Source organism: Barbatula barbatula, assembly GCF_947034865.1.
Source record: "Barbatula barbatula genome assembly, chromosome: 2".
Classification (NCBI taxonomy): domain Eukaryota; kingdom Metazoa; phylum Chordata; class Actinopteri; order Cypriniformes; family Nemacheilidae; genus Barbatula; species Barbatula barbatula.
Window position 1 is genome coordinate 145,972 of NC_136767.1, and position 26,580 is coordinate 172,551.

Sequence of the window (26,580 nt, forward strand, 5' to 3'; positions counted from 1 at the left end):
TTATAACAAAAACACAACATCAGAGTTAACTGACAAATACAGCTGCAGACAAACATGAAGACATCACTCCACAGTTATTTTATGTCTTTGGGTAAAATCAAATTTTTTTGTTTGATTCAGTGAATTAGTGACAACCCTTCTAGTATAGTTTTAATTTGCCTTTAAAAGTTCTTATTTTTGTTTAAGCGACACAAGAATAGTGTTTTACATGTATTTGTTGAGTTAACTGTGTTCTCATTACTGTTGGGTGACTTTATGTCATTCTGAGTTTTGCTTCTGGACTAAAGTGGACACAATGCATGCAGAACTGAAAACTGATGTGTTCTTGTGTATTGCAGTAAACACAGCGCTGAATGTCTGTGTGGTTTTTAGATTAGTGCTCAGACTGTCTCCTGCTGGTCGTGTTCAGTATTAAACAGTGATGTGACGTCTCTCTCTCTCTCTGTTGTGTGTGTGTTCAGTGGTGTTGCCAATAATAAAATCAATCAGCTTTTACAAAGACTGACGTCACAGGAGAAGCAACAAAAAACCCCCATCGAATCAGACACACCAGAGATCATTGAACCCGAAGCACTGCTCTTCCCTAAGGTGCTTTTATAATACACACACGTTTGTATCATCACATAAGAAAACATCTTTCTGTTGATAAGAGAACGAACGCAAGCATGATATAATACTGGATTATATTGTTGTGTGCAGTCGTCAGCTCCTCTTCTGGACTCCAGTGTCTATCGGTCGAAAGCTGATCTGGGGAAGAAGCGCAGCATTAGGCGGTCGAGGCCGTCTCGTTCTGTCCGTCAGAGGGCCGCTCTGCCCGCTCTCACAGAGGGGTCAAACCCAGACTGGAGGTTCTGTGACTCCACGGGTCAGTACAGTCACGTGTGTGTCACGTGTGTGTCATACAGTACACATCACTGATTAAACCTCTGCGTGTTACAGAAGCCACTAAACCTCACTGCTCCAATGGACAGAACTTTGAATCAGAGGAGGAGCCATCCAAACATGCCACGCCCCTTACTGCCCCCAGCCAACCGAAGAGAGTTCCTCTGTTTCCTGGAATGGACCAATCAGCTCTCATGGTAAAGATATTTTGAGATTCAAGACGCCTGGTGCCTGATCTTCACTTAAGACTCTTGACATTAGTGACTTTATATCTCATGATATCTGAATGCTTCTGGCCAAAGGGAATATTGGATGAGTTTGGTTCCATGATGAGATAACGCTAACTTTTCTGTGTTTTTTATTATGTTAACATAGTTTTTTGAGTTATTAAGGCTTAAATCAACACAAACCAACTGCAGTTTGATTGATATTCATTGGACTGCACAAAAGTAATCTCATTTAGGAACCAAACTCTTTATTTGATTCATAGATTGATGTTGGTTTGATGTTTGTCTCAGGCTCAGCTGAAGAGGAGAAGTGGACCGATTGAGACGGACGTTACACAAGGACACACGGCACCCTCTGCTCGTTCTCCTCGCACGCCCACCCTCGGCCCTCGGGTGCTGCCCCCCATCAACAGCAGAGACAGTGGGTGCGTTCAGTCTGAAGTGATCTGATAACCGGTGGTGTGGACATTTCATGAATCAGAGATGTTTGATAGATGATTCTGACTGACTGTGATTGTGAATCCGTAGCTCTGGCTCTTCACCTTCATGGCTCCGTGAGCTCAAATCTAAGAAGCGTCGAAATCATCCTGAGAGTGATGCATGAAGCCCGTGACAGTAGACGCTCAGGTAAGAGTTTCTCATGTTTATTAGGCCGATGTCCTCATTTACATGATGTGCCTTTCTGCTCCAGTGGAGGGCGACACACACACACAAACCACTTGACGTATGCAACGAAACAAGCTCAGAGACGGTGGATCTCTTGATTTAAAGTAATAGTTCACTCACTTCTGTGATCATCCACTCAACAAGTAAAAATAACCCTGCAAAAGTTGATTTATAACCCAACGGTTGTGTTTGTCCCTTTTTGACTCAATGCCGGGTTGAGAAAGCGTGCGCTTGTCACACATTTCCAGATGAACTGATGAAAGTTTTCCCGTGTTTAACGCTGCTGTTATTCACTTGCAGAAGTGATGCTGAGAGGACGTGTGAGAACTGCTGAAGGAACGGATTACACATGACACGTGATGAACGCACTGTATGTCCATCAGTGATCAGACGAGCTCAAACAGCTCAACGCAATACTGCACTTTACACGAGTCAAACCACTGTTGCCTTTACTTCATGTGGATTCTTTATTTGTCTAGATATCTGAATGTATGTACAATATAGAGTCTGATCGTAATCTTTTATTCTAAAATAAACATCTGTGTCATCAGTTTTTAAGCACAAAAACAACACATAAAAGAAACAAACCTACGCTGACAGGGACAGATGTTCAATCATCGGATCTCATTCTGTTCGATTCTCATGGATAAATATCATTTGTTTTTATTTTATTTTTGTGTTGTTTTGTTTACTGTCATTGGATCCTGTCAATCATCATTTACACAAACAATCACAGTCTTGTTTGCTTGTGTGTCAATTTGCCATCAGTCACTTGTGAGTGTTTGTTTAAGTATTTAGTTTTTGTAAATCACTGCTCTTCATTTAAGGAGACGTTATTTACCGCTGGGAAACGGGACTTTAGCATGGATCATGGATCTTTATGAAATAGTTTTTTTCATGGGACACGCATCTGTACAGATATGTTCAGTCTCCATGCATCTGCTCATAGTTTTTCAGTTCTATTGAACACTTGAAATCAATGTTTATTACAGAAAAAACCTCCTTGTGTCTTAGTAACATGTTTACATCAGAAAGGTTCAGATAAATCACACTTTAATAAAGAAGAAACGGTTCAAATGAAGTCGATTTTTTTGAAATTAGTTTAATTATGATCAGATGAGCTTGTGATATAACAGCTGAATGTGAGGAGAGAACATTTGTGCTGTTACGAGATCAATGGAAACACATGACAGCATCAGGAGAGAGAACTGAACTAAACTAAAACATCACTATATCAGTTGACAAACTTGTAAAAAGATTACATCGCATCACCTATTTAGAAACATTGACTATTTATTTACTGGTAGATGCACTACATTTTCAATCATTAAATTGATAATTAAATCCTTCATTTCATGAAATCTTTGAAAGCCATCAGCGCTGCATGAATGAGATAAATGTCTGGAGAGCAGGAGAGAGAGAGAGAGAACTTTGAGTGTTGTGATGCCAGTAGTTGATCCTGTTGGAATTCTCTTGGCTCTCTCTCTGCTGGTGCCCGCTGTACCCACACTGGCAGTGGAGCGGCTGATGGCTGCGGCGACCCTTGCCAACTCACAGCCTATTGAGACGCAGTCTGATGGACACAAATGCAAACGACAGACTTGCTGTCTCAACAGCAATCCACAGCCAACCCATTTCTGCTGCTGTGGACAGATTTAAACCATAAATACCCCCCGGGTCCCTGCGCTCGCCCGGCACACCCACATCTCCACACACGCTGAAGGAAAGTGGCCGGTGAGAAGTGCTGGACGGAGATACAGGTAAACCCAAACTGGCTTCTCTTACACATGCATGTGATGTTTGTGATGGGGCAGTTATCACACGGGCACCGTTTTCACTTAGAGCTTCCGTTTCAATCGCTGTTTTCACTGGCAGTCACGTGGTTAGCCGTTTTTATACAGTATGTGTCCTGGAAAACTACTCTGTTGGAAATGAGAAGTGTGACAACTAGCCCCGGTCTGTCCTGTACTTGATTTTCATTAGTTTTATGGCTTCGAAAGTTTACAATTTATACCAAAAAATCCTGGAGAATTTGTATAAAAGAAATAAAGGCAATACTATGGTTTCTGTTGTCACAAATCATTTGAGCTCTCATCCCTTTTGGGTGAAACGTACAAAATGTTGTGATTGAAATGCATTAGCACTGACTTCAGAAATGATCCCGCACAATACAAACTGCACAAAGCCTGTGAATGATCTGAATGTCACACAAACACTGAGTCTTAAAACTGGATGTGATTGACAGGCTGAGATGTCGGATCAGCTGGTCGCTGGGAAGAGCAAAGGTGGAGCCGGGGCCGTTTACAAGGTCAAACACATCAAACTCTGTTTCAGATGTTACTTCTAACATTCCCGAAAACTAAAATCCCTAAAACGTAGATGTCAATGAGACAACTGATGACATGTAGTTAGAGTATAGTGGAGTAAAACACTAGAGCAAACTGACACACACCAAGTGAACACTATCTAGTGCGCTAATGTCAATGTAAAGGAAATGATCAGTATATATCTTTTGAGGTCCAGATGTGAAATAGATTGAGTCTTATTCAGACAGAGACGACACATTTACAGAGGTGAAATGTGTTCACTGAACAGGTCTCGCTGTACGAATTCCAGAACTTCCGTGGAAAAAAAGTGGAATTGTCGGCCGAATGTAAGGATCTGGTTGAGAAGAATCTGGAAAAGGTTGGATCCCTTGTGGTTGAGTCTGGACCGTGAGTACTTTATTTATCTTCTGTAAAATGAAGGCGTCCTTTCATCTAATAACATGACATGGTTGCTGTCTGGAAGAGCAGATGGGTGGCGTTCGAGCAGAAAGGTTTTGCAGGAGAACAGTTTGTTCTGGAGAAAGGAGAATATCCGCGCTGGAGCACCTGGACCAACAGTCAGAACGGCTGCTGTCTTCTGTCCGTCAGACCTCTGAAAGTGGTTAGTCAAGCATCACCAATGCAGACGCTTTCTGAAGTCCCGCGCTGTTGTCAGTCTTCACTGAGTTTTGTTTTCATGGTCTCCTGTCAGGACAGCGCGGATCATAAGCTTCATCTGTTTGAGAACTGCAGCTTCGCTGGGAGAAAGATGGAAATCGTGGACGATGATATTCCCAGTCTGTGGGTTCATGGATTTCAGGATCGTGTGGCCAGCGCTAAAGCTGTCAGTGGAACGTGAGTCTGATGAAATTTCACTTCTTTAATCTGATCTTTGATTTCTAAATGGATTCTATTACAGAACATAGGTTATTATTCACGAGTGAGTCTGTAGGATTCAAATCAGACTGTGTTATATACAGTATGTTTAAGTTTGTGTAGCGCTTTCATAGAAATGTAACCCATGATTCCATTGATCTGAGAAGTGATAAGCGATGGGTTGTGTTGTGTTTCAGATGGGTGGGCTACAAGTACCCTGGTTATCGCGGGTGTCAGTTCGTCTTTGAACACGGTGAATTTAAACACTGGAACGACTGGGGCGCCACAGAACCGCAGCTGCAGTCTGTCCGGCGCGTGCGCGACATGCAGTGGCACAAACGCGGCTGCTTCATCGTCCCTGACCCGGCTCCCAAACCCATTCCAACCCCTGCCCCTCCTGCCCCGCCCACCACCGCTGTCAGCAGCTGAAGGAGTCCGGCCCGCTCACAGAAGAACTGACTCGCCTCTCGTGTGTCTTTCGCTGGAAATAAAGGCCTTGATCCAAATGCTCTGACCTAAACCTGCTCTCTGTGTTTATTTGGTTATTTGGTAAACTTCTGCTCTTCTAGAGAAAATAACACAACAAACCATTAGTTCGTTGACTTACACACCCACATCATTCACAACGGTCTTCACAAACTGGGATCATTTTCACTTACTTTACAAACGTCAAACAGGTTTTCTTCATGTCTCAGTCTTGATGTGTGTGTGTGTTAACCACCACACAAATGCATAGGGCCCTGCCTGCAGGCTGGGGGGGCTGTTGTGGACACAAGCGGTTAAATCATTTGATTATTCCTTTTGACGCCGATCGGCCTGGAATAAGTCAAACGCACCAATCAAAACTTTTAATTCATCCTTCAAAAGTAAGAAGTTTATTCTGAAATAGAGTAAAGATGTCTTAAAATGACTGCTGTTTGATATTGTGAATTAGATGCATCTACCATCTAGCAATGAATGCTGTTTACATTTGCCTGTTTCTAAAGCAATAACTTGTAGATTTGTGTTTTGATTGAAATTACATTAATAGGACTAATGCAATTATTTAAGTTAGTAAGATCACAGCATCCATCTTATATGTTTTTAGGGAGGAAAATACATTTGACTCACGTAAATATGTCTTAAAAATGGTATTAAATATTTTTATAAGAGTATGTAAGTTCCCCATAGTCTAGAAAGCAAGCACTGCAATCTTGTGAAATATATATATATATATATATATATATATATATATATATATGTGTGTGTGTCTCACAAATATTACTGTTGTGCAATTCTCTTGTTGTGTCTGTGTTGTTCAAAAGATTAACTTGAGTCATGTGATCAGAGAAGAAATAAAAGCTTAACAGCCAATGAAACACGGCCAGTCTGATGTGGGCGGGGCAGGTGTGTGGGTGTGGTCTGTATCTGGTTTAGAGAGAGAACAGTAGGAACACACACAGGTGTAATAACACAGAACAAGACTGTCTTGTGTTCCTCCTGTTTATTTCCAGTGCAGATGTCTCAAACTGATCATATAACAGATCTGAGATTAAAATGAGTCTGTGCTCCGTATTTCTCTTCTTCTACACCAGGGGTCCCCCTAGTTTGGGGACATAAACATTTACTGTCCACAGATACAGTTTCTGACCACTTATATCAAAAAATAAACATGAAAAAATCTGTCGTGTCTCTAAACTGCATGCGTGGTGATTTTTGATGGATTATGGAGATTTATCAGGCTTCACAAACCCGACACCTTTGATTCTGGCACACGTGAAGCACGCTGAGAAGACGACATTTACATATTAATGATCAGATGAATAATCTCAGAAAGACCGAAGACTTTATTCTCTCTAACACACAGAGAACAAGAACAGACGTTTCACCATAATTTACACAAATCTCAAAATAAACTCATTTGACTGGAATGTGTCACCGGCTCAACATGAAAGAGGAAGGTGACTGCAGTGGTTCCTAAAAAATGTTTATTTTAGAATCAAAAGACTTTAGTTTCCCCAGAGGCCATTAATAATGTTCTCACAGTGTTTGTGTTTTTTACAGCATTCTAGAGTTTTCATCAGCATGTTATTATTATAAACTCATGCGTTAAGACTGCAGACTTATTCTGCATTGATGTGTGTGTGCTCATGTGGGGCAGTTGTGGTCTAATGGTTAGAGAGTCGGACTGGTGACCAGGTGTCCTTAAGGGAGGCATCTGACCCTCACTTGCTCCGTGTGTGCGTGTGTTCACTCCTGTCTGGACGGGTTAAATGCAGAGGTCACCATACCTGACACACAGGTCACTTTCACTATACATGGACGTGCGTGTATGTTTTCATAGATGAATTAACCATGATGATTTATAGTAACACTGAACTAACATATATTTAGAGGCTATTAATGGGAACGGAGTCAAAAGATCTTCCTTTCTGCAATTGTGGGTGAAAAATATAAAATAAGTCCTTTAGTCAATTTCAGCTGTATTATCATAGCTTTACTGTTAATACTATAGTTAAAGAGTAGGCTACTACAAATGGCAGCAAAATGTTTATTTTCTAGTGGTTATTAATAGTCAAATGAAACGGTATCATGGTCTCAAGTCAAGGGTTCTGCTTATGAATGACTGAAGTATCTCTTCTTCTATACGTCAGCAGTTCAATGCGCAGCGCGGCGCGTGTGCTCGTCCGGCTGCGTGCTCGCGCCGCGTGTGCGCGTGAGTTGAAAAGTTCTCCGCGCGCAGTTGCGGACTGCGAGACCCTACGGAGAGCCGCTCGGTGAAACACGGACGCCACGGAAACATGGACGATCTGGGTGAGTGAGAACTCCTCGAGCGACTTACACGCGCGACGCGACGCGACACGGAGTCGTGATGAAACGACTTAAATGAGCGATTCGTGTGTGAAGGAGCGCAGATGGAGCGAGCGCGAGGCTTCTGCCAACGTCAGCGCGCGCCGATGCTCGTGTTGATACTGTACTCACTGACTGCAGCAACCTCAGATCTGATCGGACATCTGTAGTTCTCGTTTAAACACACGATCGGACTTCACTTCAGGTGCTTTAAGAGCACAGCGTGTGTTACGGGAACGTGTTTAATGTCGCTTTAAAGCGTTTAAACTCGACATCTGTTCGTGTGATTGTTTTGTAACTGCTGCTCGCGTCAGTGTTTGTGTGATAAAGTCTGCAGACCGGACGATAACCGATATACAGTCTCTCGATATTCATATAACATCCCTGAGAAGTGCAGAACTGCTTTAAGATGAAAACAAGGGCTTTAAGATGAAAACAAGGAAACCGTTAGTTCTCTTTTCCTCTCAAAAGCATGTACAGAGTCTACTTTACACTAGTATTCTTTACATTTACATTACGGCTGTTATCTAAAGTGACTTACATTGCATTATCCTATACATTTATACACAGATATCTGAGATCCAACACACAACCTTGTGCTGTTAATTATATATATATATTTATAATAAACTAATGATAGATGTTCTTCCAGAAATAGCCACATGACTTACAGGTGTCCAGACAGAAAGCAGTCTGATTCAAACAATGTTCCTATAATTCACACATTCATGAATATCTGCATCAATTGCTAATATCAGACAGAACTGTGCTGCATTATAACTGTGAGCAGATGAAGAAGTTTAACCAGAGGAAATCATTTATGTTTTATCCGCTAAAATGCTGCGATACGGTAACATTAATCTTCTTTCTTTTTGGTACTGAGAAAAGTGTTTGTGTGGTTCTTTATGCTTTTATATTGTGATGCATTACAGTGAATGAACATTGTATTGTGTTTTGAGTCTTGACTCGTGTATAGTATACATTAGTACAGTACAGTATGAATCTATGATGATGTTTATGAACACTTGACCTGTGATATGACGCCGTGTTACAGGTGAGGACGTATCACATGAAAGAGATCACACATAGATCACATTTGCCAGCGCTGGTGTATCACAGGTCATGACGTCCACTTCATGTGTTCAATGGATTCTCTAGTTATAATTCAAGCATTAACACAACATGAGATTTCTTATAATGCAGCTGAGAGTAAAACTGTCATCTTATCCCAGAGAGAAGTGATCATGTGCTGTCAGTGTCTCTTGAATCACTCGTTCCGTGTTCACTTCAGAGTTAATGTGAGTGTAAATGAGTGAATTTAGACATGGCGTCCTCATTGACCCGAAACCTCAGAGGAGTTTAGACGGGATGTACGGGTGTCTTATATGAACTGAACGTGTATAAATAGACATAAATGTGTGATCAAGAGAGCGAACGCTTTCAAGACAGGATGTTAAATGTGACATGCGTCTTTATCTCACGTGAGATGAGCGGTTTGTTCTTGATTATTATCACTGTTCACAAATGTCTCAGTAATCTACTCCTACCAGGAACACGTTTACTCCAGTAGTTTGGTGAATTGATCTGTGTGTGTGTAACACACTGATGTGAAGCTGAAGTCTCTCCAGGCAACACCAAACACAAACAGATCTCATTTATTACAGACCTCACCAGAGAGAATAAAAGATGTGAAGTGTTGAATGCATTTAAAATGTTATTTGCAGTTCCGTGGTGATTTACTGCGTTACACTTTGACCTTTCACAGATGTTTTTATATAGGCTGAATAATTGAATGTACACTAAAGTGAGTTATATACAAGCGGGTGTTGGGTCAAAGAAGAGATGAACTGGACCGTTGGGTTGTAAGTGAACCTCTGCTGGGTTGTGTTGAGCAGCGTTGAGTCAAAGCACTTTCTGGGTTCATTTAACCCGACGACTGGCGTTTTTCATTTTGACCCGATGCTGCATCGTAAGAAAACCTGAACGAGAAATCATGTTCCAACTGCGACCCTGATGCTCGCAAATGCAATGTTTTTTATAACGTGCGAGGTCAAATATCACAGGGTTGCACGCATTGGTGCAAGTGCTTAAAATGATTTATTTAACATTAAATGTGATTTATGAGTAGTGAATGACGTGCTTGTGATGAGCTCTCTGCTCGCTCTTTCGCCTTTGACTTCATTCGGTGTAGCGCAGACATAGAAGCATTGTGGGACATGTCATATTCCGATCTTTCTGCGCAGCGCTTACTGAAGTCAAAAGTGTCTCTCTCCCTCACACGTTCATCAAAAGCAAGGTCTGAAGACAGATTCCTGATTTTACGTGACGCGTACGGAGAATGTGTCCAACTGAACCCATCAAATCAGTCACTTAAAACACCTCCGAACACAAGCGTGCTTAGACCATTCACAAGAGTGGTTGTTAGATATAGTATTTAAAGTTTATTCATGACAATGTGTAGTGATTTACAATAATTCACAATAATACAATGAGTCACTTGAGTTTAGTGATGTGCTGAAAATAAAGGAGGCCCGTGGCAAAATGACAGCTATTTGCAAAGAGGGCAATGAAGGAGGATTGTGAAGAGTGACGGGTTATATTTGTGTCACATCATTTCATAACCAATATAGTTTCTTTGCATTTATTTTGAATTTATTGGGCTCGCAAGGATTAAAGTGCAAATATGAAGCCATCTAATAGCCGACTATTTTGAAATAACAGAACGAGTACAGCGTGTCCTTCTTGAGTTTACTGAAAGTTGTAAAGGTGTGAAATTGCCGCGTTTTTGCTGTGAGTGTGAAATTGTGGTTCTGTCTGAAGTTGTGTTTGCGCTGACAACAGTGAACTGAAGAGTTTGTGTGTTGTCAGTCAGTTGTGTGTTAAATGTAAACTGTGATGTGTCTATCAATAGTGTGTGGATGAGTAAAACTCGAGCTGATTCTTTGACGCATTTCAAATGTCGCAACCACTTCTTCCTTTTCTGGGAAAACGGCGTTTGGTTGCGATGTGTAAACACGGCGGTGTAACCTCAGTACACGCAGACTTTGTGGTGAATTGATCCAGACTGTGATGTGTGTTTGTGTGTATCTTCTTTCTGTTCTTCGGACCTCTAGTGACCCGTCAAACAGACCACAGAGAAATAAAATCATTTTGACATCTGATGTGAATATTACTTGATATATGTTCAGAATGTCTCTTGAGTTGTTCAGTGTTCATGTGAAGGAAGACGTTCGGCACGAGTCCGAGCAGGCAGAAGTATTCCAGGAATTCCCAGAACACCTTTCTGCCCATCAGATAAATGAAAGTAGGGAGCAGACGGCAGAATGACTCCTTCATTGTCTAACCTTTGTTTCTTGAGTTTGAGTCCGGGCTCTGTGAAACTTTGATCTGGATCCCTGGGGGTCTCGGGTGAGTTTGACATCAGAAACACCTGGAGATTGAGCATACATGTGCTCTTTGACATCCAGATGATTGTCATGTTTCAGAATACTTAACACTGGCTTCAGTGACATCTTTAGAATACAAGAGGGAAGATTTTACAGCCACTTATTTTCAGATAGGATTTGAAAAACAGTTTGAGATTATTGTTGATGATGCTGGTCTCTCTCTCTCTCTTTCTCTCGCTCTCTATGTCAGAGTGTCGCTCTTTTTTTGGTGTTCCTCGTGGCGTCTCTAACAGAATCATACTTTTAAAACTCCTAAATCCTAAATATAAATATCCTGTCCTTTTCAAACCGCAGCACACATTGGGCCTCATCTATCAATCTAACGTGGAAATGAGCGCAGGTCTGTGCGTGCAGGAATCATCTTACGACAGGGTTCACGTGCGATTCATCAAACATTCCTTTGCAGCCAATTTCATCGTACATATGATTGTACCTTGATAAATGCGGCGGGTGAAATCCGTTGTCACTTCCATATCGCGGGACGGCCCTATAAATTGGCCCTAGATTTTGCGGCTTGGAGAAACGTAATTCGGCCAAAAAGAGGAACTTTTACGATTTCGATTCTGTCTTAAAGAACTTTGTTTGTGTTACAGTAATGTGTTGATGTATAAACGGTCATTTTTGCGGCTCAATTAAATGTTTTCCATAATATAATGTCATTTAGGTGAAGATAAAATGGTCTGTGGCGGAGAAGACTGAAGCTTTGCTGTAGCTCCGTGGTTAGAGCATTCACTAGCAATGCCAAGGTTGTGGGTTGGATTAGAATCAAAATGTATAGGACAATGCAATGTAAGTCGCTTTGGATAAAAATGCATGTAAATGAATGTTTCTAAACGGGATCTAATGCTAATCTTGCACTTCTTTTCATTATCATACTAAATGAAAAAAACGTGATCTATCTTTCTATTTGTCATTATTCCTTATCAGTTATCAAAAGGGTAAAGCATACACAGACCTATCTCAAAACTTGCTTACACGAGCTGAGACCTGTCGTGAGATTTGATCTAACAACCGCTCACGTCCATTTTGATAAATGCCATGTTCTGCGTGGAAATGACCACACGCCCAGTTTTCAGTCGTACGTTCAATTCATAAATGAGGCGCTGAGTGTGTTGTGAAAAAAGAGGAATAAGGATATTTGATAGTATGTTGTGTGTATGGTTTCACATGGCAGGTACAGAATGTGAGGAATTCTGGGTTATTAATGTTTTATCAGGTGTAGATCAGGTTTTACAGCGCGGGATGTATTTCATCGTCTGTGTGTGGCAGGTTTAGGGTTTGAGATGTCTTATTTTAGCTCTGAGGTCTCCTGGCCGATCATCTCAGTGGTCTCAAATCTCTGAAGGTCACATCTCTCTGTTTTCACATACGGCTTTTCTTGTGGCCAACACGCATGACGTAATGATGTCAGATTGATTTGATCTGTAACTTTGTGTAGATGAAGTTTCTGTCTGTTAAACATCCTTTGCTCAGTTGAAGATTGTGTAGTTCAGTCATTGAGCAGATGGGGGCGCACATGTGCACATGAATAAATTAAATGAAATCTTGAGCCTTAAAGGCACAGAGTTTACATCAGATATCATCACACACCGGTTCTTCCAGCTTTACTCTTACCTGTCGCACGACTGATCTGTCAGATTTCTATTGATGCACGGAATGGAAATGTGTTATGTGAAATAATGTGTTATGATACAATCAGTGTTGAAGCAATTATTTAACACAAAGCACAACAATGTTTAAAAACTAGTGCTGTCAAACGCTTAATGGCATTCAGAATAAAAGTTTGTGTTTACACAACAAATGTCTGTTCTGTACATATTAATTTAGTATTTATAAAACGTTAATATACATATATGTAGGAAATATTTACATGTTTATTATTATTATTATATTATTTATATTTAAATAGGGCTTGGACGATATATCTTGCAATTCTTTCTTATCCTTAATGTCTTTAAAGCCGTACGTTAACTGTCCATCTAATGTGTCCCGATGTCTTGATCTCTTCATTTAAGTGAAGTAACCACGTCTAACCAAGTCTCATCATGGTGCAACTTTGCTTACTGTAGTGACTCGCTGGTTCATTTCAAGAAAAGCACAAAACTCTGTTTAGTTGAGTTGGTAAGAGTTAAATCTGACTTGTTTTGTGGAGGCATCATATATGGATTTGTATAGTCTTGTGATTTCCTGTGAGAATAAGTGTTATCTCTGTATACATGAGCCAGCTCTGTGGAATGTTTTCAATGCTCCGGAAGGGGATGGACCCTTCCTCTCCACATCTCACTGGAGGCCGTTGAGTCCACACTTCTCCGGAAACCCTCTTCATATGTGGGGTGTGGTTCTCTAAAGTTCTGGCGCTCTTCAGAGTTTGAGAAGGTTTCACAGGAGGATTTGACATTAGGAGCAGAAGCGCTGGCGCTGACATGAGTTTGACAACAGTTTCTTCAGATTGTTCCTCAGCCGCTGAGATGGACACACAAGCGCTCGTGTTGAACACTGATGCTGTAGAAGCTTCATCTTTAGTGTGTGTTGCAGGATCAGTGAAGACATCAGATGAATCACAGACAAACACAGCGCGTGTGGTTCAGTCAGATTCTGATGGGATTTATATGATTCCAGATTCAGAGGGAGGTGAGATACTACACGCTCAAACCTCTGTTTTGGGAGCAAAAGTTGAACTATTTGTATATTTTGGTGTAAACCGTTACCTGTAATGTTTTGTCGTGTGTAAGTAAAGGATTGTGCAAGTAAAGACAAATGTAGGGTTTACAGTGTGTGAACTAGATGTAGAAAAAGAAATGAAGGCCGATATACCGGTTCACACCCAATACCAGTGTGTATTTTTGTTATGATATGACTCTTTAATATACTGTATTACCGATGTATGTAGCTTAAACAACGTTCGCGTGTGTCTCGCTCATTAGTCCTTGTTCACATTACATGCGACAAAAAAAACAACATGATCCCATTCATTTCAATGGAGTGCTGGCGACTTGCGGGGACACGAGCAGTCACAAGCGTTGGTGGCTGGATGGGGTGTGTAAAGTGACGCGACAAAGGTGAGAAATCTTCAACTTCATGCAAGTGAGGAGCGACAGCCAATAGGAAGATGGTTGAGCTAACGTGATCAGTGGATGTCGTCACTAACCACTAACCCCTGACACCTTGCAGCGGCAAAGTTGCTTATAACGCAGCATGAGTGGTAACGTGTCGTATTCTGTTGGTGAGGGAGTGAAACACTAGCCAGGTTTGCACATAATTAAGCGATGTTTCTAAATGTCCATTAAAGCAATATCGTGGAATGACTGCGTTTCCATTAAGTGATGTTATGCGATTAAAGTGTATTTTAATTCTTCTGGCGATAAGTCATTCTGGCCGTACTTCTTCTTTGTACCTTTAATGGCAGGTTGCACACAAACTTTACTGCACAGTGCCACCTACTGTGATGAAAGAGTGAAGAGAAATGATTATATTTCCTTATATATTGTGTCTCTCTCTCTCGTGTAGTTTGTTTGTTTGTAATAAAATGAAACGCAGACATGGAGTCTTGGAGATCTTGACGTGTGTACGATGAGGTTTCACGTGTGTTATAGTTCATGATCATCTGGAATGTAGAAGTTAAAGTTAGCACCTGTGTGTGTGTGTGTGTGTGTGTGTCTCAGAGCTCCTCCTCTATGACATAAAGTCTGAAGGTTGAGACAGAAAACTTAAACCTCTCTCTCTCTCTCTCTCTCTCTCTCTCTCTCTCTTGGTGTAAGTAATCAAACTCGCTCTTTCTCTGCTGTAGTTTAATATCTGTAATGTTTGTAGTTTAATGTTTATTGTTTGTTTTTATTGGTTGGTTGGGTTGTATGTGTTGCGTTACATGTGAACGCTTGTGGAAGTTTAATGGTTTATGGTTATTTAGTGTGTTTAGCAGGTAGAAGACACACCTGATCTCCACCGGACACGAGAGCGATACCAACACAGACTTGAAATACAGTACAGATGAGATTTCTAGAGTAGTGTGTTGAATATTTAATGGGATGTTATATGAAGATGACTGGTGTATTTAGTATATTGATTTCTTTAAAGTCGTGTGTGTGTGTGTGTGTCTGCAGGCAGTGTTTAAATGCGTCTCACCACCACACCCTGTACAGATAAAAACCTGCAGTCCAGTACTGCTCGCGTCATTCGTAATAATCCACATCTTCACCTCTAAACATGATTAAACAATGTGAATGACACGTGAGCTGTTGTTGTTATTGTTGTTTTATTCTATACGTGATGGTGAATATTTAAGACTTTTATCAGTCTGTGGATTTGATGGGAATCAGGCATGTGATGTTCTTCACTTCTCTTTGGGCTGTTGCTTTAGAAATCATTGAATTAAAGACAGAGAGTGAACACATTTGGACTGTTGCTGGCTTATTGTTCTGTATTTGTTAGATGAATAGAACAAACACGGTTACGCTGTAAAGAAGTGAAATGTTTTTCTTTTAATGGTGGCCACGCACAGATTCATGTGATTTTGTGTTGATTTGTTTGTGATGTTCCTTCTGTTTTGTTAGACGCTCTTCTGGCTGATCTGGAGTCCACCACCTCACACATTTCCAAACAAGCTGGGTTACTCTCAGATGAGACGCCTTATTCCTATCCTACAGGAAGTGAATCTTATCAGGAAGTGTCATCTCCGCCTCCAGTGACATCACATCCTGTAGTGAATGGAACGCTGTTAAAGCAAACTGAATCGCCGCAGGTGAAGTCAATGATTAATCTTTCACCTCTCACAGCACAACACTTATCATAGTCCCCCTCGCAGTCACAATCTATAATGTTAGTTAAGGTTGTTCCTGGTGTCAGATCATGCTTTTAAAGGCTAAGAGAAATGTAAATATATCATATAAGCTCTACAGTAGAAATGCCATCGGTCTTCATATTTCTGTGTTTTTGCATTTTTTTTCTTCAAGCCTTTTAGCTCCGTTCAGAAAAGTCCTTGTGTGTCGCAGTCAGATGAAGATCACGTCTATAGTTTCCCAAACAAGCAGAAGAGCAGCGAGCCCCCGACACCCGCCATCATGAACTCATCACTGGGCTGTAATCTGTCTGAACTGGACCGTCTGTTACTGGAGCTCAACGCCGTACAACACAGCACACCGTCCTTCGCGACGGAAGGTGAACACTTCCCTCTGAACCTTTTCCCGTAGACTCACACTGAACGAGTCAAATCTTTCAATATAAAGTGTGTGTCTTTCTCTGACAGTGTCGAGCAGCACTCAGCGTTCAGAGAACGGTCTCTCATCAGCAGTCAAAGCTCCTCCTCCTAAAGTAGAGAAACCCAAACGTCACGCGGCGGCTCGAGGTGTAGAGGACGTCAGACCCAGCGTGGAGAGTTTATTAACTGAGCTGGAGACGTCTGTGCCCGTGTCTGTGTAAGATGTCTCACTCCTCCTTACACTTTTTCACGTGTGCTCATTTTCACACGCGTGTTCTGTCTCTGTGTGTGTGTGTGTGTGTGTGTGTAGAGCGGCTCCATCAGTGCCGGTGATTTCTGACATTAGAGAGATACAGGAGGACACACCAGAAGCTCAACAACAGGCCAGAATCTCTGCTTCATCTGCTACACGAGAGCTGGATGAACTCATGGCCTCGCTGTCGGACTTCAAAGTTCAGAGTAATGTAAGTCTAGACTGATGTCTAGAAGAAAAGAAGAATCACGTCTACATAGAATGACAGCATGAAGACTTGTGTGCTTCTGTTTAGTAGGGTTGTTCATATCATCTCACTGGTGCTAACCCGTCTAGAGACTAGTGTGTATGTAAATGACTGACAGCTTTGATGAATGAGAGTTACATGACCATTAATATCAATATAAAGAGGTTTAATAAGCTCATTCATCAAGGTCTTGTTTTCATGTTTGTGTAGTACATCTGGAATACTGTTAGTGTCACATTATATGCTAGAATTCCCCATTTTAACCGTTTGAACCTTTTTATCATTTATTTCATTGCCACATCAGTGAGAGTTTTTCATTCTTTGCTTTGTGTTACAGTAGCAATACATCAGCATCACACTTTTGTCAAAGATAACACAATTTATTTCCATTGTGGTTCCTCCGGAGACAACTAAAACAAATAACCAACATTAAAACCCTTGTTGATAGAGTTTAAACATCAGAAAAATATCAGTCTATGCACAAGTTTTCTGTTTTAAAAAAGGGAAATAACCCTGTGTTATGGAAGTTACAAAAAAAAACAGGAGACGTTTGGGAGACGACAAACTTTTTAGGATTTCTGTGAATTAAAATGCACAAACCTGTAGCGGTAATGCATAAAATAGTGACTTTATGTTCGTTTTCATGTATTTATTAATGAGGAATATAGAGCGTTATGGGTGTGACAATCCTAAAATGGCACTTACCGGCCTATGAAAAATCATGCATTAAAAATAAAACCAACGCTTTCAAAACTTGAAGAGAGACCTCACATGGTAGCGTAGCCACATTTAAATGTCCCTTAAAATAAAAAATAAGGAATTGTTGATTTGTTACTCTGCTTAATCAGCAGTCAGTGCTCACCACTGTTCAAAGTTATTGGTTTAATTGTATCGTGTTGTGCGTAGCATCTTTTGCACCAAGAGTTTCATTCGTACGCTGCGATGGCGGGTGCCCAATATTCCGTCTTTATTAAGTACGAAAGGATGAGCAAGAAGAAAATGAGTAGACTGCTTAAGATAACAATCACACTGCACACGACTTCTTTTAGTGTCAAAAAAGAAACTTTTCTCTCCCTCGAACACTCCCAACACCGCGAGGACCAAGATTAAGAACCGCTAGGCTATGTTTATGTTTGCTAAACCGGTGAAATGTGCTGTACAATACAGACGTATCATTTTAGTAATAGATAGAACCCTAATGAAATGGCTATATACAGTGAGTGAAATAATTATTTGATCCCGAGACATGATTGGAGAAAGTGCTGTGGTCAAACAGGAAGAAACTTTACTCCTGTTTTTAGAGGGAGACCCCAAGATCTTTACAGAGAAGCTCAGTGTTGGAAACATTATGCTTTAGGCCTTTTTCTCTGCTTTGGTACAGGATGACTTCACCTCGTTGAGGGGTTGAGGGACGGGCTCATGTACCGTGAAATATTGGGCAAGAACCTCCTCCACTTGACTAGATCACTGAAGATGGGTTGTGGACGTGCCTTTAACATGACAAAGACCCAAAACATATTGCCAAGACAACAAAATAGTGGCTTAAGAAGAAGCACATTAAATGTCCTTGCCAGTCTCTAGACCCTCGTCCTATAGAACATCTGTGAAAGAGGCTAAATGTGCTGAGCGACAGCTAAGAAACCGTAAAGATTCACAGAGGCGTGGACTCAAATGTATCCTGACACATGTGCAAACCTGGTGACTGACTATCAGACATGTCTGACCTCTGTGCTCGCTAACAAGGGTTTCTCCAGCAAGTACAAAGTTATGTTTTGCTCTGGGATCAAATTCTTCAATCAATTTATAACCTTTATATAAAAAGAATTTCCCCGATTAGTTTTTTATATTCTGTCGGTTAAAATAAACCTACCATAAATATGATTGACCCTTCATTTCTTTGTAAGCAGGCAAACTTACAAAATCAGCAGGGGATCAAACAATTATTTTCCTCACTGTACATATACATAACACACCTCAAAAATAAAATTTATTTTACGCCACTGCAGTATAGTAAAAACCTTTGGGATAAACTTTATTCTTTCATGGTAAGGTTGACATTTTCATGGAATTGCCATTCTGCTAAATCCCTCCAAATCCTTTAGAGCCTTGATATTCAGGGTGAGGGGGTTGTGATGTTGGTCGTGGTGGTGAAATTATGAACCGGTTGTGTCTCTACAGCAGTGTTTGTGTGTCTCATTCTTCCCTTCCTTTCTTCTTCATTTTTGGCATCTTGTTGTTGGTTGTCTAGTCTGGCTCTCCGTCCTCCATTAAGGAAGATTCACTTTCTATGAAAGAGTCAAATCCTCCCGATCCAGTGATGAGCGAGACTCTGACAGTGTTGTCTTCCTCTAATCCAGAAGACATCAGTGTTCCTCCTCAGGCCTCTAATGATCCTACGGATGATTGTTCATCACTTCTGCTGGAACTGCACATTGTTGAGGAAGCAGCAAGTTTGGGTCCAGTTTCCAGAAGCACATCTTCTGAGACGTGTCGGTCCTCCAGCTCAACTCTCAAAACTCATCTGATGTTAGATTCTAGCTTGAAGAGTTCAGGTCTCCCGGTGACTTGTGTGAATGATTCTCAGATGAGTTTCAACACAGTGGTGAGGATCTCAAGCCCTGTGCCCGCTGACTCCACATCTGTGACTGCGGCTCAACGCCCACCAGAGGTTATTCAGAGGTCCAAACAAACTGATGTGAAAAGTCCCGTCGTGAATGTGAAAACCTCCAGCCCGATCGCAGCTCCCACGAGCAGCAGTCCTGTAACAGCCTTGAAAAGCTCAAAAGTCAATGCCAAGAGTCCGGTTCTTGATCCTGTGCCAGTGATCACTACACCACCCGCTTCTCCTGTCTGGAGACTCACATTAACTCCAAAGACTTCCAGAAAGAACCTGGAGAACTCTGAATCAGACACACTGAGGATGAAGCCTGTCTGCCCCAAACCTCTACTGGAGGTGTCCAGTCATTCCCAACCCAATTCCATCACACATGTGCCTTTGACCACATCTGACAGCGAGCAACGGCGGGTGATGGTTGAAGGTGCAGAGAGCTGCTGGATGAAGGATAGTGTGTTCTCGGAGACCTCAGATCTTCCGCTGGATCTTCCTCTTCTTCAGCCGTCAGCAGTTGAAAGACTGTCTGCTTCGGGACAAGTATGATCGGACAAACTAATGTAGTGAGCATGAGAGCATGCAGAACACTGTTTGTATGTTCTAGAACATATGTGCCTGGGGTCAGGGGGCCTGTTGATAGCTTTACATCCTGCACTTATGAATGTCACCTGCAAAACCTTTTCATTTCAAGGGGCTGATTGTGTTGTGGTCCGTCTCTTCGCTGTTCGGAGAGATGGAGAAGTGAGGAATTTGAAATATGTGTAGTCGTGTGTGCTTCATGCGGTGATGATGAGTCAGTAGATGGAGATGTTAACATGCATGTCTGGACTCGCTGAACAACAAGGCTCGGCTCGTCCTGTTCTACACTTCTGACTTGAGTTTACTTTAGTATTTCAGACGTCTCAGATGTTCAGTGTCTATAACATGTGTGAATCATCCGGAGTAGTAAAGTTAGCTTTTCTTGAGCATGTAGCACCTGGAATGGTTTGTTGAAGGTTGGAGATTTGTCATGAATGGTAAACCAGTGAATGTTGATGATAACCTGTTGGGTGATATGAGTGCCTCTCTGCAGCTTAAATCTGTCATCAGACGCACGAAGGAAACGTCTCATGTCCACCCGATGTTTGGAGAAGCTCACATGCGCAGAAAGATGGGTCCACTCATTCTTAACAAAACAAACTCTCAGGATCGCCTCATTGAAGAGCTGCAGGGCAAACTGGGAATCGGCCGCTGTGAGCGAGCACAGAAGAAGGCCGATCATTGGCTAACAGAAGGAGTCATAGTGTGTTCCAGCCCACAGCGTCTCAGAGAAGAGTGTTGTGTTTCACCCACTGTGGATAAGGTTGTGTAGTGTGATGTTTTACTGACAGAACTCATGACTGAGCTTTGCTCTTACCTCTCTCTCTCTCTCTCTCTCTTTCTGTCTGTTGTTTTTATTCCCTCTCTTGTGTTTCATCAGATCATTATTCCACCAGACTCACCAAATCTTCCAACAAATCTCCTAACTCACCCTGGCCCCAAAAAGATGGCCGCTCCTCTTCCCCCACCACCTCTGCCCCTCAAAGAACCCTCTCCTCCTCTGTCACCTCCACCTAAAGACCCCAGTGCTCCTTCTCTGATCCCTCCACCCAAACCTCTGACTCCACCCCCTCCTGTGAAGGTTTTGGCATCAGTGGCCTGTCAAACAGAATATCAGCCTCTGTTTCCACCGGTACAGGAATCAACTTGCTCTCTGTATATCTGAATCTCATCTCACACCCTCTCCTTGCTTCTCTCTCTCTCTCAAGGTCCTTTATTGGCGTGATTGTGTGTTTCCTTACAATATTGCCAAAGCATTGAACATACTGTATAACAAAAGACATACAGTAAGAACAAATATTAGAGTCAAATTAAAATAGTGCTGAGTACGGCGTAAATATAGAATGAAATATAAAATAAAGTATATGGATGTGATGTGTGTAACATCTGCATCCGCTCTGTTCAAGTGAAAGTGTTTCTCTCTCATCATCTTCATCACAATGAAGGAGAAAGTGTGTCTCTGTCTCGACCGTGAGCACAGACTCCATGTTTGTTCATCTGACAGATTGTGTTTTCTGTTTAGGGTCCCATTTTCCCAATGATCTAAAATTGACTTTTGACTTTCTTTGATCTTTTGTTTTATTCTGATGTGGTTTTGTTCAGTTGTGCCGGTCTGTAGGGTCAGATGGGACGGGCTTTAGGTCTCAGCTCTTGGGTTATGAGTGCTTCATATTGAAGTGTGTTAGGAGGACTTGAGTTAAGGTGTGTCCATGTTTTTGGATGTGTATTATCAGGGGGAATCTGACCTGCTTCCTCTCTGAACTCTTCAGATGATTCTATGGAGTGTTTATCCCATATGGAGTAATCTGTGAGACCCTGTGTGTGGACCCCAAACCTCACAGCCATATAGAGCTATCGGCATAATGACACTATCAAAGATCTGACAGCAGACTGTCACTGGAATATCTGTTTGGGTGGATTAGCCTTTGATGGTGTAAAACGCTCGTGTGCCAGACCAAAACCTCCTGACGGAGATGATGGTAGTGTAAAGTGTGTTCTATTGCAGGGTTTCCCAGACTGAATGTGTGTCTGTTATCCTGTAATCTGGCTTCTGGAGAATCATCATTTGATTGAGTGTCTGGGCTCAGTGTTGGTGTTCCTACAGACCTTCAGCAGCACACAGAAGACATTTCACCTCTGACTTGTTTAATGTGAGATTGTTCCAGTAACACGTCTAACTCATTTATACAGAAGTTAAACAGAGTTTGACTCGAGCTGCATCCCTGTCTTACTCCGCACCCCTGAGTGAACGATTCTGTTCTTTTAATCGCCAATTTTAACTCCCTGTTTGTTTTCTGTGTCCATGGATTTAATGATCATGCCATATTGAGTCAAAAGCATCAAAACATGATACATTTCTCCTTTGTTTTAATGATGGACGTGCTCATTGACTCATGTCTGTAGTGTGTAGCGTTGTGTTTGGTGAGGAAAGCTTGAATTGGAGTATTCAGGATACTATAGAAAGTCTTCTCCAGGTTACTGTTCACACAAATGCCTCAGTAGTTATTAGGGTCAAATGGATCTCTGCTTTTGTATAGTGTCTGTATTCCAGGATTCAGGACAGTGTCCAGATTTTAATATCAGATATGCAGACACACAGACAAACACACACACAGTAGGAATGTTTCAGCATTTATGCAATAGTTGTGCTGGTGTAGACATGCCCAATGAAACATCCTTGGGTTTTTAAGTCCTATGTTTGTGAGGATCTATTTGGATTTAAAGGCAAAATTCAGTGTCAACAAATATCTACTGTATTCCCTTTGCTTCTGAATACTTGTGTAACTCTGAATCTCTTACATTTTCAAATGATTCCATGTCGTCCTGCGGGTGTAAACATGTTTTTACAGTGGACCAGACAGAGCTGTGTGCAGAAATAACAAGGCATGTGGCTTCATTAGGGCGGCTGTTTCTGCTTTCTAAATAATGCTTGTGAGTCACGGTGCTCTGAGACGAGAGATGAAGTTTCACGACATGTTTTTTTGGTCTTCTTGATGCTGTTGTATTTAGAGAAGGTTGTTGAAAGACGTTCTTCTCATGAGGAGAGCTTTAGGATTGACTAAAACACATTTCAAGAGCCTTTCCATATAAAGAAGGGAATCTCATCATACAGACCTCATGTGATGACATTTTCTGTGAATAACAAGTGTTTGCTGTAGTTCTGTGAGCTGTGGATTTGTTTTCTGCTGGTTGAATAGAATCAGGCTGTGAGCTTTAATAGATCAACCAATAACAGTTCAGTCCAGCAGTCTTGGATTTATACAGTTACTGATGCTAATGTCAGTTTTGTCATACAGACCGTGTCACATATAGTGTATATCTGATGAAAGATCTGGGATAATACAGGCATTCTATATGTCCTTTATGAAGTTAGTTTTACTGTTTCTATATTAAAGAATAATTATAGTAATGATGTTGTGTTGTGTTTACACCTGCAGCTGGTGTTTGTGCCCTTGAGGATCAGTCAGATTATTGACTTCAATGAAAGTGAACACTGAGCAGCAATGAAAGCCTTTGAGATTATACAGAAGTTCAGAAGCTTGTGTCCGTTAGGATTAATGAATGGTTGTTTTGTCTTGTGGTTTAGATCATGGCTCAGGGTAAAAGTTCTCCCGGCGGTGTTCAGAAGCCGGCTAATAAGTTGGACAACATGTTGGGCAGCCTGCAGTCAGATCTCAATAAACTGGGAGTTCAGACGGTGGCTAAAGGAGTTTGTGGAGCTTGTAAGAAACCCATCGCTGGACAGGTACAGTAACTACAGCTCTAGTGTCCGAATCAACATGAATTCATCTGTTCAAGTGATGCTTTCTCATGATTTAATACTAAATCCATTCTCTCTCTCTCTCTCTATATATAGATATATATGCATGAGAGCAAAGACGTTTTTTGTGTTTTCTCTCGTTCAGGTGGTGACAGCGATGGGACGGACGTGGCATCCAGAACATTTCGTCTGTACTCACTGTCAGGAGGAAATAGGTTCAAGAAACTTCTTTGAGAGAGACGGACAGCCGTACTGTGAGAAAGATTATCACAGCCTCTTCTCTCCACGCTGTTACTACTGCAACGGACCCATACTGGATGTGAGAACATACTCTCTGCGTGTGTGTGTGCATTTACATGAATGCATTTGACAGATCCTTGAACTCAGTCACCTGTTGTGCAGTACACGGCATTATGATCTGTGTGCTGCTCATACAGGCAAATCAATGATTGACTCAGAAGTTGTGTAACAATACACAGTAAGCGTGTGGTGTGTCCGTGTAATAATAGTGTAATGATGCTCGTTTGATTGTCTTTACAGAGAGTGGTGACAGCGTTGGACCGGACATGGCACCCGGAGCATTTCTTCTGTGCCCAGTGTGGTTCATTCTTTGGCCCTGAGGGTAAAAAAATCATCTTGTGTTTTATCAGCTGTTTGTTTTCTCTTCCATGAGTTTTATATCTGGCTCTCCCCGCAGGGTTCCATGAGAAGGAGGGAAAAGCGTACTGCAGGAAAGATTACTTTGACATGTTTGCCCCAAAGTGTGGCGGTTGTGCCCGAGCCATCCTGGAGAACTACATCTCTGCCCTCAACTCTCTGTGGCACCCCGAGTGTTTTGTGTGCAGGGTCTGTATGTGTGATGTCACACGTCTCGAGAACGCTGTCTGTGTCTTCACTTATGTCACATCACTCGCGTATTCTCTGCACACGTTGGTTTTATTCTGTCTCTGTGTTTGTAGGAGTGTTTCATTCCGTTCGTGAATGGCAGTTTCTTCGAGCACGAGGGTCAGCCGTACTGCGAGGCACATTATCACGAGAGACGCGGCTCGCTCTGCTCCGGCTGCCAGAAGCCCATAACCGGCCGCTGTATCACCGCCATGGCTAAGAAGTTTCACCCCGAGCATTTCGTCTGCGCCTTCTGCCTTAAACAGCTGAATAAAGGCACGTTCAAAGAGCAGAACGACAAACCGTACTGCCAGAACTGCTTTGTCAAACTCTTCAGCTAGACTCGGACGGTGTGAGACGATGAGAGTTGAGGGTGAAGTGCCCTCTAGTGGCCGTGCATTCATCACACCAGCGTGTTTCTGTGCCAAAGCACCGTCAATCATGTCTGGTTTTTAACAACCTTTTTAAAGAAATACATTTTCTATTTTAGATCATATCAAAGGCATCGGACAAATCAACAAGATGTATTTTTCTATTTCTTACGCACACACACACACACACACACACACACACACACACACACACACACACAGAGCTTATCTTGAACACACATCTCTTTGCACATTTCAGGAGAACGTTTCTTCTCTCTTCTTTCTTGCTGCTGTTTTTTTACGAAAAAAGATGCACTTCGCTCTTTTATTTTGCTTCTCATCCACTCTGTCAGGTGCAATAACTGCTGATATCGTGAAAATCTCAAGGTCATATTCTGTATATTTTTCTAATTTTGGTACTCAAGAGTTTCTTCAGACAGCGTGTTTTTCTCTGTCTGCTCATTTAATAAAATTGATCTTATATTTTTCTTAATTTGTTTTTCTATTGTTCTGATTGGAGTGCTTTTGCCTTTATGAGGGTTCAGCTGTTTATATTCAAACATATTCTTGGAAAAAGCCTTTTTAAACATACAAGTGTGGCTTCTGGTTTGTAATCATGTTTTGTTTCTCAAAATCTCATCTCAGTTTTAATACTTTTTTGATATGCAGTTTCACTGGATTTCCTGCTGCGTCTTAAGAATGATAATTGATGGCAAAGGCTTTACTCAGAAAGATTGTGACTTTTTTTAGTAATTTACAGACGATGTTCTTCAGGGTGATGTTTTATTCTTCATAAACTAATGACATGCACATTGTATTGACATCATGGGTTTAAATGTACCGTATGAGGCTTGAAATAAAAACCAGAATCTAAACAATAGATCAGTTGTGGATCTTTTATTTGTTTGCTGCATTGACAGTCCTGTAAAAAGCTACAAAATTAACATTAATATTTATTGTTTAAAATGTGTTGGAGATTGAGAAAACAACAAATCAGGATTGACCAATTTCTATATTTGCCTTCTTATTACATTTGTATAACTATATATACAAATGTAATATACATTTATATGATATGAAGCATAAGAGAGATTTATCTTTATTATTAGTTTTTTTACTGTCACACTAACCAGGTATACTAAATGTATGTCAGTTTATTGTGTGGTAAAGAAAAACCAAAATAGACACAAATGTTTTATCTTTTGGTGAGTGAAGACTGTACATACTTTCAAAAATAAAACAAATATTCTGATCACAATCGATTGTGAATCTCCAGTTTATGATCAAATCGAGGGAATGAATTCCAAGTTTATATATGTGGTCATAAACATGTGACATTAGATCACAGAACAAAATGGTGTTTGTTAAAACTGTGTTTAGGCTCAATGTGTTTATATATGATACTATAAGTGGGAGATGTTGTGACAATAATGTGAAGTTTGTGACGG

The 26,580-nt window shown here is 41.3% G+C and overlaps 3 protein-coding genes across 5 annotated transcripts; all 3 read left to right on the forward strand.

Annotated features, from left to right (window-relative positions):
* Nucleotides 1-2,854, forward strand: LOC306905594 (uncharacterized protein KIAA1671-like). Its single transcript, XM_079476302.1, has 6 exons — nt 1-588; nt 700-865; nt 940-1,079; nt 1,401-1,534; nt 1,638-1,736; nt 2,076-2,854. The coding sequence occupies exons 3-5, from the start codon at nt 1,059-1,061 to the stop codon at nt 1,711-1,713; spliced, it is 231 nt and encodes a 76-aa protein (XP_079332428.1). The 5' UTR covers nt 1-588; nt 700-865; nt 940-1,058; the 3' UTR covers nt 1,714-1,736; nt 2,076-2,854.
* A 399-nt stretch (nt 2,855-3,253) lies between these two features.
* On the forward strand, nt 3,254-6,308 carry crybb3 (crystallin, beta B3). 2 transcript variants are annotated; one of them, XM_079449409.1, is made up of 6 exons: nt 3,254-3,535; nt 4,021-4,083; nt 4,371-4,489; nt 4,571-4,703; nt 4,794-4,936; nt 5,155-6,308. In XM_079449409.1, exons 2-6 carry the CDS (start codon nt 4,027-4,029, stop codon nt 5,384-5,386), a joined length of 684 nt encoding a protein of 227 aa, XP_079305535.1. In that variant the 5' UTR covers nt 3,254-3,535; nt 4,021-4,026; the 3' UTR covers nt 5,387-6,308. The 2 variants fall into 2 exon arrangements, with proteins under 2 accessions (XP_079305535.1, XP_079305536.1); XM_079449410.1 differs by having other exon boundaries at nt 3,468-3,535; nt 4,392-4,489.
* A 1,273-nt stretch (nt 6,309-7,581) lies between these two features.
* Nucleotides 7,582-26,011, forward strand: pxna (paxillin a). Of its 2 annotated transcripts, none has more exons than XM_079447257.1 (10): nt 7,582-7,750; nt 15,783-15,970; nt 16,182-16,386; nt 16,475-16,643; nt 16,737-16,890; nt 23,703-23,861; nt 24,022-24,195; nt 24,417-24,498; nt 24,574-24,722; nt 24,836-26,011. In XM_079447257.1, the coding sequence occupies exons 1-10, from the start codon at nt 7,738-7,740 to the stop codon at nt 25,100-25,102; spliced, it is 1,560 nt and encodes a 519-aa protein (XP_079303383.1). In that variant the 5' UTR covers nt 7,582-7,737; the 3' UTR covers nt 25,103-26,011. The 2 variants fall into 2 exon arrangements, with proteins under 2 accessions (XP_079303383.1, XP_079303382.1); XM_079447256.1 differs by lacking the exon at nt 7,582-7,750 and adding an exon at nt 13,686-13,863.
* Nucleotides 26,012-26,580: the final 569 nt, after the last annotated feature.